The 19692-nt window shown below is 31.5% G+C and overlaps 1 protein-coding gene and 1 non-coding gene across 2 annotated transcripts in view; one reads left to right on the forward strand and one right to left on the reverse strand.

Annotated features, from left to right (window-relative positions):
* The window catches only part of Ance-3 (angiotensin-converting enzyme Ance-3), a 97914-nt gene extending 78790 nt beyond the window's left edge, over positions 1–19124 (reverse strand). The window contains exons 1-6 of the mRNA XM_077441982.1: positions 18121–19124; positions 8816–8974; positions 8499–8739; positions 7171–7460; positions 4635–4804; positions 4433–4557 (exon numbers count right to left, since the gene is read on the reverse strand). Coding sequence (XP_077298108.1) covers positions 4433–4557; positions 4635–4804; positions 7171–7460; positions 8499–8739; positions 8816–8974; positions 18121–18786 — 1651 coding nt within the window. The 5' untranslated portion in view covers positions 18787–19124. The remainder of the gene's footprint in view (positions 1–4432; positions 4558–4634; positions 4805–7170; positions 7461–8498; positions 8740–8815; positions 8975–18120) is intronic.
* Positions 6963–7034, forward strand: TRNAH-GUG (transfer RNA histidin (anticodon GUG)). Its single transcript has one exon. It is a non-coding gene; the product is annotated as a tRNA-His (tRNA).
* Positions 19125–19692: the final 568 nt, after the last annotated feature.

Here is a 19692-nt window from a genome sequence, read left to right on the forward strand (position 1 = left end):
TGTCTTAAAAGAATCTTTTAAATAAATGTATGTAGAAACATATACGTATACATATGTACATATGTATATCTGTATATGATGCTGTATTTTATTTTACAATAGCGTATCCCTTTAATATAAAATTAACAACTACGTTTTTTTATGTTTATATAAATATATACTACTGGTTGTTTGACCCGGCTTCGCTCAGTATTTGTAATATAAACAGCGTAAACATGGCGAATCTAATAGTAAATATTCATTTGTTGTTTTATTAAATTTATTTGACACTTTGTTTTGTTTACGAAGTTCACAACCAAAGATACTTACATATGTACATATATACATACTTACATACATACTTAAATACAAAGTCTCTTTCGAAATTATATATTAGATATAGCCAGAAGAAAAATTAAGATTAGCCATGTTGAAGCGGTTTATATTACAAATACCGAGCGAAGCCGGGTAAAACCACTAGTGTACTATACATATACCCAGAGTCGTAGCTAGGGTAGTTTGCACTCGAAAGTAAACATGCTAATACCCCCCCCCCCCCTGTTTTTTTTATATTTTATTCACATTATCTTTTTTTCACAATTTTCAAATACTACGTCCATCAAGTAAAAAATTACCGTTTTCCCATTTAACACAAACAAAAAATAAATGCAATAAAAGGGAAAATCATAGTAAAATTCCCATTCCTGGCGATATAGAGTCTGTGTCCTTTCCGAGAAAATAAAGCATGCGAAAATTTCTCTCAAAATAAAATTACGTTTAAAACCGCGTTTTGACATCCCCCTTAATATTGCACCCGGGGTCATCTGCCACCTCCCCCCTCCCTCCAATACCATGCAACAGCCATGTATTTATCTTAATTAAAAGGCTAGTTGGACTAACAATGCTTATCCCTGTGAAAAACAAACTCAAAATTGAAAATGAATTGTTTCTAACTACTTTTTTGTATAAAAAGAAATATAAAGTTCGATGTTTCACGAATAAGTATTAAAAATTCGATAGCCAACGGTTGGCAGCCAGGGTGTGAAATGACAAAGAAGAAGTCGTTACATCGGTAAAAAAATTTGCTAATTGAAATTTAATTATTTAAAAAAAATATATAAATTCGATATGATAAACATTGCGGTAAGATTAAAATCAAAGCAAACAAATTTTTTTAAATGCTACATTATTTTTGTGAAATTTCGTCGAATGCAGTATTTTAGCGAAATCAACGACCATTAAATACGAAAAAAATCTTAAACACTACATTCAGCAATTAAGTGATGTTCATATGGCGTCAAATAGCCGCTGCGTTCTCGCATGCGAGATTACATAAAAAGATAATGACACTCGCATTTTAAAAAATTACAACGTCTCTAAAATATCCACCCAAATTGGAAATTGTGCAACGATTTTAATCCGAGAACCGAATTTGCGACGGTAGAAAAATCAACATTATCGCGTACCAGCCACCGAGGTTTACTATTATACATACATTACGCAACATTCGCGATTCACGCATTTCGCAACCATCTCGATCTCAACTTCGATCGACATGTGTGCGTAGGTACAATAATTAACCGTAAACGAATATCCATAATTCAAATTACATGTCGCCTTTGTTTTGTTTGTCTTTCAACGTCGACCTTCTTCCTTTCTAGCGCAATCGAATAGAAATTATTTTTAACTACATATTAATTTAAAATAATGAACATGACAATATTTATGGCGATACTGAATGGCCGTTTCACAGTCGAATTGATCCACATTCGAGAAAGTATGGTTTCTTCTTTATGTTCAATCGAAAGTGAGATTGGACAGCACACGGCATTAAGTCGGACTAGCGGACTTGCAATTTCAAATTGGCTGATAACTCCAGCGTTATACATTACTAGGAAGTCGTAACGGGCTTCTTCAACAGTCGACAGCTGCCTAATGCCGGATGGAATGATTGTACTGTAATTTCCGTTATCTCACGTGTTTAGAACCAGTGCGAGTCGATTTGCCGCGACGAATTCGCAAGATGATGGAATTCTCACTTTCGGAAAATTTCATTTATTTAAATATTTAAATTGCGATGCACACTCGTCGAACATATACTCAGATATGTTTAAGAGGAGTCACCGCTGAAGTAGAGTAATTTTTCCAAACCGAAATAATTGAAGTCCACCACTAAATAGGTCATATATAATTTACAGAATACGAAGTGAAAAATGGCAAAAACGGTATTATAGCGCGCTTTGTCTTAAAAAATATATACAAACACGCATAAAATTTTTACATGTATTTGAGCTATAACTGACCTAACAGTATTGCTTTACTAATTGTCCCATATGTATGTATGTATACGTACATATGTACATATGTATGTATGTACGTACGTAAATTAACATACAGCCAGCAGCATAGCTCGGTCGTTAAGCTTCTGGTTAGCGTCGAGAGGCGCCGGGTTCGATCCCATGAGCTGACCTCGATTGAAAAGAATTTTTCTGAGTATATCTGTAGTGCTGCTGGTCAGACCTGGATATTTGAGACTCCAGGTCGATCGTTTCCTATCGGAGTTTGCCAATTTTTTCTGATTTCATTGTTGAAACGGTTCCCGGTAAAATTGGCTAAATATCCTTCCTACCTACTATGTCACCACTATTTGAGATTGATTAATGTACAATAAAATGTATGTACAATTCATAGATGTCTCGTTAATTTGCGAGTTTTTCAGTGTCTCGTAATTCAGCGACATGTTTAATAATAAAAAAAATTCTGTAATGTTTGTAATTGGCCAGGAAGGCGCATTGGAGTTACCTGTAAGGCCTTCTTGGTATATATGTAAAAAAATAAATACAAACATATACGAATTAAGGTCCGGCTGTATCAATGATGGCGAACCTTTTTGAGAAGTGGGTCAAATTTCGCTAATTATTCTTTTTAGAATTAGCCCATGGGTCACTAAGTCACTGTAGTCATTTAAATGGGGGAGGGGGTAAAAAGAATACCAATAAATTTGGAGAAAAGTTTAACAGTTGATCCTCCAAAAAGGTTAACGTTTTCTTTTTATTTTACTATACTTTTACAAGTGAAGAGCAAATAATTAAGACCTCTTGCATTTATAAAGTTGATGACTTGTATTACAACTAGCATTACATTGGAAAATCGTTTTAAATCTTGCTTCGTACATAGAACTAGCTGATGTATTATACAATGAAATTCAATCAAAGAATGTTTAATAGTTTACTTAAGCTGCTGAATAAAACCAATATTTTTCCCACCATATTGGGAGCACTGTCTGTTGTTACAGAAACAATTTTCTGTAAGTTGATATCCATTTCTTTAAATGTATTATTAAATTCTTCTACAAATTTCAAACCATTACATTTCCCTTTCAACATTATTAGTATTTTTTTAAATTTTCACGCGTCAACACATGGGTCATTCAAAGAGCCTTCTTGGTCAGTGTCTGACCCACGGGTCACAGGTTCGCCATCACTGACTTATAATATCCGGATGCGGTGCATCCACTCTAAAATCGCCAAACAAATTGAACGACAGATTAACGGACGGCTGCTTTAAATGCAATTCTCGTCTTCTCGAATGATAGATTGCACATCAGATGACGGGTAACCTTTCGATGTGCACAGATGCAATTATTAAAATGGTGATTATTAAAATTGAATTGGATCTTTCAGGCGAGTTTAATAAGGCAAGATTCGATAAGTTCCGAATCTTGCCTTATTAAACTCGCCAGAAAGATCCAACTCAATTTTAATAATTGCATCTGTGCACATCGAAATGTTACTCGTCATCTGATGTGCAATCTATCATTCGAGAAAACGAGAATTACGTTTAAAACTGCCGTTCTGTTAATCTGTCGTTCGATTGTCTGGTGATTTTAGAGCGGATGCACCAAACCCATAATATCCAGCACTGCACGTCAACAGCTCGGCACAACACTGTACGAAAAAGACTAATTCTGTTCATGCGATACAGCACCGTTCGTTTTCGACACGTTTGTGATTGTTTTGGACGAGTGCCAGGAAAAATTGGCATGCTTTCGTCATATCCTCTAGTCAATATTGTCACAATATGACGTTTCCGAAAATATTCATATACAGATGGCAACACTTTTGTTAGTGTACGGGTGCATTCGCCGCTATGACGTCTCATCATGCGTGAATATTTCCACATCGGCCAAAGAAAATCAATTTTGGTTGATACGTTTCGGTGACATGTACTGCGGTATTATATGAATAGATCGTATCGGTTGCTGCTGTTTCGTATACCTCACATACACATTGCGGATTATGTAAATACGTCCATATAAAATGTACTACAGAATATTTTTCATACTGATGTTTACGAGCAGTTGCCAGCTTGAGCTGAGCTAGTGTTAAACATTCGACATTTCGTAGATGGCAGTTAAAATAAAATCAATCTATATATGTACATATGTAATTACCAGGATTAGCCCCATCTCTGTAGACTTTCGGTTGGTTTCTATATTGCAAAAAGTATTGAATATGAGTCAATTCATGGTGGGCTGTCACTAAATCTTTCATCGTAACTTGTGTGCACATCTTTATTCTGAAAATTTCAAATAGTTGAATGAAAAATACACATCAGCCTGTTAAAATAGTATGCAAATGTCATGTTTATTTTACCTGTAGTCTTGACCGTTGCAAAAGTCCCAGGCTGACGGCTGACAGTGAACATCCCTTTCGATGGGTCTCTCCAGCACGGAACCTGCCCAAAATGTAGCCGGAAGTGCACTCATGTTCATCGACACGAAGAATTCCTCGGCCAGTTGAAAGACGGTAGTCGGCGTGTAGCCCTGAAAAGTTCATAGCGAATTTCGGCACATCATTAGACTAAGATGCTTCGCATCGCATTTATATGCAATGTAAAACACAAAAATGTGTCAATGTATGTACTCAATTAATAATTTGCATGCAAAAAAGATTTTTTATTTATCTCCCGCACAGAACATCGAAGTATGTTTTTTCGTATTACATATTTGCGTATGATAATGCGGCAAACAAATTTGGCCGCAGTCATTTAAAAATCAAATTTGAAAAAGAGAAATTCGTATTCGATACGTTTATAAGAAAAAAGTATTATAACTTTCCAATATGTAATTGTTACATTTTGATTAAATCGCTTGTGTGACGCAATGACCTTAATATGTAATATTTGTCATTATTATTATTTTGACACATTTATCAAATGCGAATGATAAAATTAACAAGAATTTTTATTTTATATTAATATTTACATACTTTTCAATATACATATGTATAGCACCGTCGAATTAATTACATTTTCAGATAAAATCTTTGAAATTTTAAGCATCACTCTCATTTCTAATAGAAACGTATACCTACATATACATACATATGTATCTCTTAATCTTAAATCAATCTTTTTAAGTTGAATTTCGAATGTAATTTTTTTTCAATTTTTCGAATGTAATTCAATTACTGAAATATTTATCGTTATGTTGTAATTTTTTTTCAAAATTGTCGAAATTGACCAAAAGTGTTACCTCCCCTTATATGTACATATGTATGTAGGTCTCCCCTTTTTATGTTTTCTTGGCGGTTCATATTGATATTACGAATTTACATATATGAAGCCCCTAGTATCAAAGATGGCTGAAAAACCCCTTACGTTATTTTCATAAAAGATAAGTTTGATACTCGGACACCATTTTACAAAACAGTTTTGATATTGAGTCCTGTTTTTAAAGAATTTAGTACTAAGCTTAGCCGGCTTTGACAGTCACAATTGTTAATTACGGATTCCTAATGACCAGCAGAACAAAATAGCATTAAAACAATTCCAGTATACAAAATACAATACAATTCCAAAAAGCGCTTTTGGCCATCTTTGATAATAAGGGCCTCATATATGTAGTATGTACATACATACATATGTATCTATGTATGTAATTATTTATATGGAAGAATATTAGATCAATGTGTAATATAAAATTGGAATAGACTTTGCAACTGAAGTCGATTTTAAAGCCGGATAAATATTGACAATTTTTAAATTTATTTTAATTTTTAATTATTTACAAAAAATAATTACGATTATTTTTCATTTTTGAAATAACTTTGGTAATACATACATACTTTATAAAAATTTTAACACTAAAAATTAATGTATGTATGTAGTCGATATTAAAAAAAAACTAGTAAAAGTACTACTTCCGGTTCAGATAAAAATATTTAAAAAATAAAAGCTTATAAAATTATTATTAATATTACATGTAAAAAAAATTCAGTCCGATTTAGTTAGCGGTTTGTGAGATAATTGAATTAAAAAAAAAGAGGACACCTATAAGGGGAGGTGCCATTTCCGGTCAACTTAAAAATTTGAAAAAAATTTATGTCATGTCGATAAGAATTTTAGTAACTGATACTAAGTTTCAGTTCGATAGGACTAACGGTGTTCAAAAAAAAATCCACACACGCATTTTTTGTAGATCATGAAAACGTGATCAGTAATCGATTTCCGAGTTCGAATCAGTCAAAATCTCGAGTTCGAATTTTCGCATGATCACAAAACTTCATCTATTGTTACTACGTACATAGATAAAGTAAAAACAATAATGCACAAAATCCCTTTACTTCTACAAAAAATCCATGCATAGTGCATTGCATGTTTGTACATATGTACATACATATGTATGTATAAAGTGAAAATGCGATCTCGATTAGTCAAACTGTGTGAAATGCATGAAAAATTAACATGTTTATAATTTCAAAATTGTTTTCACCATATTTCGATTGTTTTATCTATATTTATTCGTATATTATTTTTTTAACAAAATCAACTTTTTATTCAAATTTATATGTGATAAATTCGTGTATCTAATTTATAAATTGATACAATGAACAATCAATCAATTTTGTCACTATCTCAAGATTATGTGAATAAACATGGTTATAAACGAAAATTTGATCAAGTGTTCTCATAGCCTCGTAGCCGTGATCGTCTAGTGGTTAGGACCCTACGTTGTGGCCGTAGTAACCCAGGTTCGACTCCTGGTCACGGCAGTGAATTCCACTGTCACGGGGAGGCATTTCTTTTGGATTTTTTATTTTTTCAGTATGCATTTTTATATTTTATTACAATTATAAATAACATCAAAATATTTGAAACAATAAACAACAAAAAACTCATTTTATTTACCTGTTGTACCATTTCTTGAGTGACATCTAGAAAATTCTTTCCGGGGTATGGTATAGTCACATCGAGTATATTCGTCCACGACTGAGCCCACATATTACCGAGAATGTGTGCAGGAAGGGGAGCTGATCTACTAATCCTTTCAGGACCATGAAGGTCCCTCAACTTCCTTCTAACATAAGCGTGAAGTTCCTCATAAAGAGGAGATATTTGCTCCCAAACTTCGTCCACCTCTAATCTGAACCGTGTTGATTCAAACGGAAACGTCCAATATTCAGCAGCATCAGTGAAATCTAAATAAAATAAAATTATTTTAAAAATAATTAATTAATATAGAATAAAATTGACTTCTTTATACTGCCATCTATGAATTTTTTTTACTACTTTTTTAGTGTATATTTATTTCAAAAGATGTCACTTTATTCAATGTGTATATGTATAATTTCGTCAATATACTGCCACAAACGTCAGAAATTGGATGATTTGAATATGTTAAGAATTTGTTGTTAAATTTATTAAGTCAAAAAATGAATTACGATTTAGGTCACAAAATAGAAAGCTTCAAACTTCCTAATTTTCTGATCGATTTTCGATTTTCTCAAATCAAGGATTTTGGCGATTTATAATTTGTGTAAATGAGATTCAATTGATAAATTCTTAATTATTAAAATAGTTGAATAATTAATGTGTACAAATAATCGATAGTTCGTCGTTAAATGCAGGGACCCGAACCGTTATCTTTTTCGTTCCGGTTTTCGGTTTTCATTAGCAAGTTAATGTAAATTCACCCACACCGTCTTTACCTCTCTTTATATGGTTTATGATCATATACATAATTAAAATGTTGAAGGAGAATATTACCTAGCGTGTGCAACTTGCCGCTGATTAAAATGTAGACAAAATACATTTTTTTATTCATCCTTAATTGACTTTCTCTAGGTTTACCAACTTTTCATTATATTATGCACAGTAGTGCGACAACAGTTAAGAATGTGCTATTCCATCTAGTAATACAGTATATTTCTAGTCTTTTAGTAATATTTGATCATATTAGCTCCATTATCTGTTGTAACAGAGTAGATTTGTTTGGATAGGATAGGATAGGAATACAAGAATGTATATTATTTTTAATATACATTCCTGTATTCCTATCCATTAATTCCATCTTTCCCAAAGTATATATATTAATTTTACCGAACCGAAAAAAATATTGGTTCCGTTTCCGATTCCGGTTCGGGTCCCTGGTTAAATGTATCGTATTTTTATTGAAATTATTGAGTTTTTAAAAATAATCAATAGATGTCTCAAAAATAGTGAAAAAAATAAATTACTGTTCAGTCGCGCAGCTTGGTTTGTCAAATCGACGAGTTGTTCATACAAATCCCTAAATTTCAACCCGGTGTTACGTCGCCATTCTGTCCATACATGCTGTAGCTCTGACCAGTCTCTAGATCGGGCCATAATCAGTGTCAAATCTGGTTGTAGTCGGAGTCCGCACTTGAACGGTTCGTTGTATGCACAAATTTCAGCGTTGTTATATACGGCAAGCATATCATTGATTAGACGATTATACTGAAAACAATAAATTAATCGTCAGCTTACGTCTTTGAATTGTGTATTGTGATTCGAACAGTGAGCGTTGGCTTACTCTGTCCAATTGATCTGGAGGTAATGCTGCTGGACCTATAATTGACATCAACCTCAATTGCCTCCAGAGATTGAGATTAGGTTGACTGTCTCTGTCTACTTCATTAATTAGCTGCCACAGTCCACGTTGAAATACAGAATATCGTTGTTGAGCTTCCAACTAGAAAAATACAGAAAAGCCTTGTAAAAAAAACAAGCGAATGAATATAATTTGAAGAAAATTTGGCTTTCTACTGCCACCTATTGAGAAAATTTTATACTAATATTGACATGAATTTTCATTTTGTTTTTTTTTAATTATCCGTCTTTAAGTTTTATATAAATAATCGATATGTTTTAATTAATAAAACTTGTATTATATCAAGATAAAATAAATTTATATTACAACATTAACAAAATAAATTTTCAATGCAAAAATATCACAAAATACTTGTGTATTTTCTGATTTTCAGTTTTTCAGTAGCATTGTCACACTAACGCATTTAATCAATTTTAATTTGAAAACACAGCAATTTCAAGAGTTCAACGCCTCGCCTAAATGCGTTAATTTTAAATGGTTACGGTGTTAAGTCATCATGAAGTGAAAGCGACAACGAAACAAACAAATGTCGCTAAAAATAATTTAATTGCTCGTTGTAAACGATTCGTTACACATTTGACGCCGTTGTTTACAATAGCGTAAAATTGCACTTATTCATACATAAAACATGCAATCAAATATCACCTTGATAACGAGACGATCAAGATCATAACGAACGCGCCCGCGTGAGAAATCGAGATCGTTCGTAATTTTTAATATTACATATCACTGTTATAAATATAATTGTTAGTTTGATAATAGTTGATAGCTCATAATGACAAAGTGTAATTTATCTACATAGATAACAACATAATATAATATTAAATTTATATACAAACAAAATTTTTGTTGAAAATCGATTTAAATATGTATGAACATTAATTGATTAAAAAACATTTCGTTTGATTTTTAATTCTGTAACAAAGTACTATGTTGAATATGGAAGTCCTGAATGGCTAATTTTCTTTTTAACAATTATATTTTTGACCTTCACTTATTCGCTATATTTTCATAATACGACGGTGTGTTTTTTTTCTTTATATATATTTCTTTTAATTGAATTGTTCTCATGTAAAATTTACAATCAGTAGCGTTATATTGAAACAATGTATACTAAATAGATAGGGGGGGGGGGGGGGATAGCGAGATTGATTAATGTATACAAAAATAAAACTGGAATTTTGTAACTGTACTTCTTACACATTAATTGCCACCGATAACATCTCGTTTGTCGTTGATATCGAAAGAACAATACGTATTGAACGTAACTGTTTCGTATTTTTTAGGTTTTTCCAAAAAATTAAAATAACGCTATCGAAAAAAATGGATCACCTGATTTGGAATGACCCATATGCATTTAAGATAAAAATTTCTCTGATATGAACGCATAGGGACAATCTATCTACATAAATACTTAATTCAATGATACTCACTTTTATACGAATATAGGAATTTTTGGCAACCCATTGATTTAATATTTAATAAGGAACATCGAAAAATGTTTAGTGTTTATTGATTTTAGTATAACGATTAATACAAAATCAAATTTACTATAAATTGTTATTGAGAAGAAAAATTCTCTTTTGTAAACAAAACTAAGCAGAATATTAAACATACATATGTATGTACATACAATATGAAGATTGTAGGTGGTGGGTGAGTTGGGAATATGGGAGAGGTTACACTTCGTTTCCCACACTTAACATTAAATCGAACACAATAGAAGAACGTAATAGGAAAAAACACCAGCAAAACGACACGTAATAACGGTAAAAAATAGTTAAAATGACGTACATATGTATATGAAAACTGGGGAAAAATCTCTGAAATTTTAAAATGAAATATGTAAATACATACATAAGATAGCCAACCACGAAATTCCAATAGAAAATTTTAGACGATGAGAAGCACAATGAAATTAAATTTAGCATTTATAATAAGTATGTATATTTAATTATCATAAAATAAATGTAATCGATAAGGTATAGGATACTCTGATGAATGCAAACAATAGTTAAATGTGCTATAAAAAATATATTTCAATTTCATCCTTGAAAGGAAAAAAAAATAAATAGATGCAGTAAAACATGAATTAAATACGATGCGTCATTTATATGTTTATGATTCATGTAAAGATTGCATTGTAATCCGTCAATCATTCATTTGAATTAATTATGGATTATTGCATGGTATAAATTAAATTATTTCTATCGTGGGACTATATAGAATATATATGTAAGTAGTCACACAAAAAAGGTTTTCGTTTATATTCATTTGAATTTATTTTAACGAAAACAATCAATGATATAAAACATACATAAAATACACCTATCTACATATGTACATTGTTGAGAATAAATCTATCGAAAAGTGTGGACTTCTGCATCACTAATTCTTTCGTTTTTGAAACAATATTTCCGTTATTTTATAGATATAAAATATTACTGCACAATTTGTTAGACCGTGATAATTACTACGTACGTAACAAAATTTGACCATTTAATCTCGAATAATAATCTTATAAGTACGTTTCAAAATTTTACTAATCGGTCATTAAATCACTGGTTAAACGTTTGTTTTTCATCATCATACACAATATTTTCATCGCTTGAATGATGCGATAAAACTTCACAGATAAATAAACCTTGTAGAAGTATTTTTTGAAAATCTTCAATGACACACCTGCGATTAAAACGTCCTAGGATCGATTACATTGATACGTATTAGTCCATAATTGCACATTACTATTAAATATATCTATGTAATTGTGACACAACAGTAGTAACTTTAATTATGCATTGTGTCAATTATTATTGTGATTCATCAACTCGAGCGTAAGTTTTTGAGACATTGAACAATGAAATATCAGTGATGTCCTTAAACGTAAAATTTAATATTTTTTTAATTAAAATCCAAACAATAATCGCTCATCATTATATGCTCACTTCCTATAATTGTATCACGTTGTTTTGTTTTGTTGTTTTTTTGTAAGCATGAGAACATAGCTTCTTTGTTTTCGGACGATTCGTAGAGAAGCGTTTCAAGTGCATCACATCATATCGTAACATATTTTTGTTCTAATACACAAATATAATTATTTTAATACGTCACACGGCCTTGGCACACATAGGGTCAACCGGTGGCTGTGAATCCATGTCCGCGAGAGAAAGAATAATGCAATCGTATGAGAACCATAATGCACTTTGAATGGCGATTTTACATGACACTTTACCTGTTGTCATTGCAATGTAACTAAAATATTTTTTGCATTAATGTATGTATACAATACGTACTATAAATGAGAATAAGAAGCATAATATATTGCCTGTCAGAACTAGCCTCACTCCATAAAAACACTAAGAAAATCATCGACCTTTTTGAAACATCAAAATCGTTATATGTACATACTACGTATGACTCTTATGTATTAACAAAGACTGTTCGTTGTGTTTGTAGTTCGTTTCTGATTGGCTGCCGTGAAATATAATATTTTTTTCAATTCAAATAAATTTAATAAAAAAATAAATGAATATTTACTATTAAATAGTCATATTTAAGCGGTTTAAATAGGTTTTTGAGCTATTTTTCATATTATGCTGTACATTGACATTAAAATAATATTGTAAATAGGTTATGTTGTACATTAAGACGGCTGAACACCAGCGCTTTGTCCATACACACGCATTACACTTCTCCCTTGCTCAATTATGGCACTAGAGAAATTATTTTTTAATATGCCATGGATATGCATCTATCCCAATTTTTATTTTTTGATTAGCTAATTTTTATAGGATCTAGGAGCCGCCAAGCATCTATAAAATCGCCTTTTTTTTGCACCCACGAAAAGAGTCCAGCGTGCTTATTTAACTAAAATACGCCGATTTTAATAAAAATACGCGCATAGTTGCACAGAAAATATCTTTCTCATACCGATGATGAATTTTTTTTAAAAATTGGTCCAGTTTTGGAGGAGAAAATATGAGAATACGAAACCTCAATTTTGTCGATTTAAAATACGTATTATCTGGTCGAAGCGCAACTGTCGCATTCACTCAATAAATATATTGATATATATTGTCGCATTCACTCAATATATACATTTACTCAATATATATATCGAAGAAAGGAACGGCAACAAAATTAAGATTTCGTGTGTACAGCCCTCTCAACATTAGAATAATATAATACTATGATTACTAACCAAATTTAATTAAAATTGTAAAATAGAAAATGATCAGTAGATCAGTAGCTATTAAAATAGATATAAGATTTATTGTGAACATAATTTCGTAATAATAAAAAGCATTTAAATATCAAAAAAAAACATTAAATAATTTAATACTATAATTACAAACAAAAAAAATTGTAAAACAGAAAATGATCAATAGATCGGTAGCTATTAAAATAGATTTAATAAAATATATTGTGAACATAATTTAGTAATAATAAAAAGCATTTGAAAATCAAAATCAAAAGCGGTTTATATTACAAATACCGATTGATGCCGGATGGAACCACTACATATGTAGTAATATAAATTTGAAAGAGAATTTGTACGTAAGTATTGTTGGTTGGGAACTGTCGGGGGAGTTTCTATGGCGACGATTCGATTTTTTTTTCGATTCAAATAAATTTAATAAAAAAACGGATGAATATTTACTAGTTAGATTCGTCATGTTTAAGCTGTTTATATTACAATTACTGGGCGAAGCCGGGTAAAACAATTAGTGTATAATATTTCGAAGTATTTTCGATATCCCACAACTATCTACTCCGTTCAACCGATTCCCGTTTTCTCGACTCTTGGAATCTGTATATTTCTCGTCTGCTTGATATTTGAGGCACACGCTGGAAACACAATACTTTTTTTAATAGAAATGACGGTCTATCATTAACATATTGATATATAAAGAATAAAGGTAAATCGCTGGTGCGTAAAATCTTTACTGTCGCTACTCTTCGCAAACCTCACCCCTTGGAGCGTTTTCGTTGATATTTTATCTTTTTATTGACATAGGTTTGGCAGTGATCGATAACGGTGATACCCATATTTGAAGAAATGCAAGAGAAACTTTTTGAAATAACAAGATCGTACGAATTAATAATGACATAATGATATGTACATGTCACAGCTAGAGTCCACGAACACGTACCGTGCCGCATTTTTGAGTGTCTTCTTAACATTAGCACACTCCAATTAGTTGGTAGACAGAAAAAGAACAATTTTTGATACCAGTTATATCCACAACCGCTAATCGAATCCAGTTTGACGTTAAATTTATAAACACCAAAACATTTTGGCGATTAGTTTAAATTATGAAAAAAAAACTGTAATTAAATTTTTTCACCAATAATACTGATTTGAATAAACACTCAAATTTCGGTAAGGATTGAAGAAAATTGAATTTTTGTAAATTATATTCTTCTCAAAAAGCTTTAAAACTATAGCATACATATCCAACCATTGAAGAGATTAATCGAGTTGTAAAGCTTTGTTGCTTTAGCATCATTTGTTATTCGTTCAAAAATCAATGAGTACATACATACTTATTAGAAATACATAAATTTTCTATGATATGTGCATATATGTATGTACTTTTGAAGCTTTCGCATATGGACTGTCGCAATGTTTTTTTCGATTGTAAGAACGTCACTTTTTTCACCTTATGCCAATATTTACACGACACTCGAGAAAAAAATCCACAATGAGTACAATGGTTTAAAGTTGAACTATTTGTACTGAAACCAGTTCAACAGTGAATCGGAAAGTGACATTGTGTCGAACTTGCGTGTACGTCGTATGTACGTGCTACAAGGACTCGTTAAAATTGACAAGATGTGACATTAGAAGCAATACACGATACCGAATTATTTTTATTATTAAATTCAATGTGACCCGGGACTCTAATTGAGGAAACGATTCGAAGAAGTTGGCCATTATATGTTTGGCAACAGAAAAAAATAAAATAATATCATTATCTTTGGAAGAATGTGACAAGAATGGACGTTTTTAAGATGATAATTGGATGTGGACATACGCCAGGGAAAAATGGAAGCATGTAAACGATTTGCGTGGATAGGTAAAGGTCAAGACACTGACAATTGTTTTTGAACGTATGGTCATACTGGCATTATTTTATACTCGTATTTGCAAACGAAGTTCACACGATTTATAATAAAAAATATTTTTCTCAATTTCGTACCATTAAAAATATGATGGATGAAATAAGATGGTCATAAATTTTAGCTAATGATTCTTAGTGTCTTTTAAGATTTATTATATTAAATTACACATTACGATAAAAGAAAAATGATACGCTAGATTTTTAGTCAAGAAAATCATTTTCGTATGTATGTACATACATAAATCATTTATTAAATCGTACAAAGTTCGGAATATTAAATGGATTATGATTATAGAACATTTGGTTCGTTATATTGATACCAACTAGTTATATAGCTCAGTAATTAGAGTATAATGCTAACAACTGAGGGGTCCCGGGATTGAGCCCTGATCCAGTTTTGCTGACCAGACTTTGAATACATGTGACTCCAGGTCAATCGTTTCCTATCAGAGTTTGTCATTTTATCTGATTTCATTTTTGAAACGGTCCTGCCCCAACTGCCCCATTTTCCCAATTTAATTTCAAATATATGTACATATGTATATGAAACTAGCTGAACCCGGCATGCGTTACAATGCCACAATAACGCATGCAATTCCCGTTCCCATTCTTGTTCCCGTTCCCGTTCTGGATGTGTTTCGATAAGTGAATGTTTCAGTTTCAAATTAATACTTCGAATTAATCAAATTAAATTACAATAATGATGATTTGTCGGAAAAACGTAGGCGGTGGACACATTTGAAATTATTCAATTATTTGTTTATTTTACCTTAACAACGCAGATGGCGACGCGAACACATTTGATATTATTGCATTGCAATGCCACTCATTCCTGTTTTCCCGTTCCCATTCATGTTTTTGGGTAATTTTAAATAAACCATCGTGGGCATACACACAATAACTCATGTAAGTTTCATCGCAATCGGTTGAATGGTATAGGAACGCATACGTGACAGATAGACAGACAGTCTTTCAATAATATATTGAAGGTTTGCATGTGCATGCCTTGAATAAAATTCACATAAATAGTTAATGAACATTTAGGTACCTATGTACTTTGAACCTAAATTTTGTTATTTATAAATGTCGACGAAATTCTATTGAAGTTATTGTCAAAACTCATTTATATATAGTGTTTAAATTGTTTAAAATGTACGTTTTCCATTTAAAAGTATGTACATAATACATACATATAAGCTAAATAGAAAATTCTGAGTATAATACGAATGAGGCACATGTATGTATGTATAGAATTTAAGGATCCATTTAAGTTTTGGCAATATATAATATTACATTAAATTTGGTAAAATATGAAATGAATCATTCTGAAATGAAAAATCAAGTGTAACAAATACGAGCATTATTACAATGTCGATTCTTCGAAGTAAACAAACTTAATAGTCATATGGCATGTGCCCGAGCAAAACCATCCCATTATTTATTAGTCACTCACTGACAAAGTAATTGAACAACTTTCGACCTTAACGTCCTATCTGTCGGAGCAGAGACAATTGCAAGTGTCACGTACCGTGTAATTTTAACTTTTTTTGTCAAATCTAATTTCGATAAATTAAACTTCGCAGTTCAACAACATCCTATAGTGCGTGATAAGAATCATTATATTCTAACAAACCTAAATTTGTTAAAAAAAATCAAAAAATACCCATGAAAATATAAAATTTAATTTTCAATGAACGAAAATCAAATGCGCTTACAATCGAACATCAACAATTTATCACTTTTCCACTTTGCATTCGAAAAAGTTTTGATCGAATGATGCATTCGTTCATCAACCGTGTGAAAAAGAAAACCATTGTCTATTAAAATACGCATACGTCTGTAAAATTTACGCGTACTTCATTATGAAAGTTTGCACAATCGACACTTTTATTTACGGTACCGTAAACGTGTCACGGTCCATTAAACAAACCAACATGTATTAATTTTATTATTTAAAAAAATTATAGTTAATATACATATTCCATTATATTACATATTTAAAACGAAAAGTCGACATCACCTTATTTAATCTGATTCACGTACAGTTTCCGTTTCGAATGGTACACATTTGTCTCATCACGTCTTTGTGGTCCATTTAGAGGACACTTGCGAAACATTTCGACCTAGAAGCTACTCACTAGTTGCAAAATAATACTATATACATATTGTTAAAAATGCACGTGGAGTGTTTTCCATTGTATAATTTTCATTTACAAATAAAACACGTTTTTTTATGGAGACATCAACGCTAGGATAAGAAGAAACCCCATTTAATTTTAATAAATTTTGGAATTAAATTTGCAGTATTACTTATAAAATACTACATATTCAAATGATTCAAATATACAGCGCAGTTAAGGAAAATCTAGAAATATGAAACGCAATGTTCATATTTCAAAAAATTGCTGAAGTCAGCAATCGGTACTACAATAATAGAATAAAACATAATAACTATGTAGATACGTTTACCTCAAAACGAATTTTTTAAACATCATACATACATATGTAGATAATTTAAAAGAAAATGGCTCTCCAAAAAAGTAGCTGTGCATAGCATGAATATTAGTAGTAAATATAAAGAATACATTTACATTAAATACGGTATGTATTTACGATAGTTTCATTTATCTATCAGAAATATTTTATGACCAAAACATTAAATAAAATGGGAACTTAAATACTAAAAATTTTCCCAAAATTCATATTATGAAGCTACCCAAATGGAAAATTTTAAATTATTTTTAAATTATAACACAACTTTAAATATTTATCAAATTTTATATTAATATGATATACTCATATGAAATTAATATTAATATTAATTTCATATGAGTAAATAAGTCCTTTAGCGTAATTTAGATATATGCATCTACTATGTTAGTTCATTGCACATACATTTGTAATGTACTGATAAAAAAAAATAATTTATAAAAAAATGTTCCTATGTATTGTAAAGTTTACAGATATTATTTTAAAGGGGGAATCACTTATATCATAACAATTCAAAGGGGAAATGTTATCGATTCAAAAAACATCCTGAAAACCTTCAATTTAAATTGTCTATTGTTACAGAGGAAATGAGATAATTCTATGAAAACTTACCGCAGCCAGTTGCGTGACTTCGTTTACGTCCGTTTCAAAGTTCCATTGAGCAGCCACATTATTGGTACACTCTTCGGTAGCTTGAGCATCTACCTGAACCAAAAGCCTCCTCAAAGCTGTCGTATCCCTGCCTGGACCTTGTCTCCCACCTTGAAACGAATTTCTGAATCCATTTTGATCCCGGTTATAATCATCCCTATCAGAATCGGCATTATTTGTACCGTCCAGTCCACTTGGATTTCTTCCATTAAAATTTCTATCATCGAATCCTCTATTTCCATCATAAACTCTATCAGGATTTACGGGATCGATCCCACCATTTTGTAAATTGGTGTAACCGCGATTTGTAATATCTGGGTTGATTCCACGATTGAAATCCTGTTGATATCTGGGTGATGTTGAATACACGTCCGGTCTAGGGGATGAAGAAAATGGTCCATTGAATTGATTCACCGGCGATCCGAAAGGTCTCACTGTTGACACCCCATTGTACTGATTCAAGTATTGATCTCCAGGTCTTGGTGACGTTGAAACTTGAGGCAGGGGTGGTAAATCTAATTGACCAACAACGTTCGCGAAGAGTGTAAAAACGTATACGATGAGGACTGTTATACCCTCGCTTTGATTCCAAGCAAAAGGTAGCTTTCTTCGGTTTACACACGTCATATTTATTGTTTATATCACTAAAAAAATGTGTCAAAGTCTCAACAAAGCAATTTTAAGATCAGTCAGTGCAATAATTCGATGACTAGGAAACACAACATATTCCAGAAATCCAGAAAAATAGTATACGACTGTAATACGTGTATGTGCAAAAGCACGAGAATATCAAAGATGCCAAGATAAAAACGTGTTGTCTGTTGTTTTCGTTTTAAATTAATTTTGTCAATTTTAAGGAAGTATGAAAGGATAAGCAACCACGTTGTTCTAACTTCCTCCTGGGTTATCTATGGTGACCCAGTATAAACGGCACGTTATCACTGACGAGCGTACACGTTACGACTGACTGGTTGGTGGTTGTTGGTTCTCACAGCTAAACTAAGCACCTGTTCCAATCCTAGACGGGACAGAACAACACTGTCGACCCTCTGTGTGACAATGAAATGCCATTGTCTGTGAAAATATGGAAATGGTCATAAGAATGGAAAAAAATCATTGGGTCATCGTTGAATGAATCGAACCATTCGTTTGAGGCATTGGGACTTCCTACGTGATTTTTGATTAGAAACTCAAAGTTCGCATGGTTGATTCTACATAGTCCCTGAAGAAATTATAGTTGAGGGGTTTTAATATGTATTGAAGCCATTATTAATCTATTGAAAAACATCTTATTAAATGAAAAAAATAAACAATAGCATTTAAATATACCATATTGAAATTTAAATTGGTTATCGTGCCGCTATTATAATATGTTTGGAGTACAAAGTTCATTTTGTTAAAGTTTATGTCTTATAGGAAATTTTTAAATAAATATATATATATATATATATATATATATATATATATATATATATATATATATATATATATATATATATATATATATATATATATATTTATGTACAAACATAT

The sequence above is a fragment of the Arctopsyche grandis genome, chromosome 1 (assembly GCF_051622035.1).
Source record: "Arctopsyche grandis isolate Sample6627 chromosome 1, ASM5162203v2, whole genome shotgun sequence".
Taxonomy (NCBI): domain Eukaryota; kingdom Metazoa; phylum Arthropoda; class Insecta; order Trichoptera; family Hydropsychidae; genus Arctopsyche; species Arctopsyche grandis.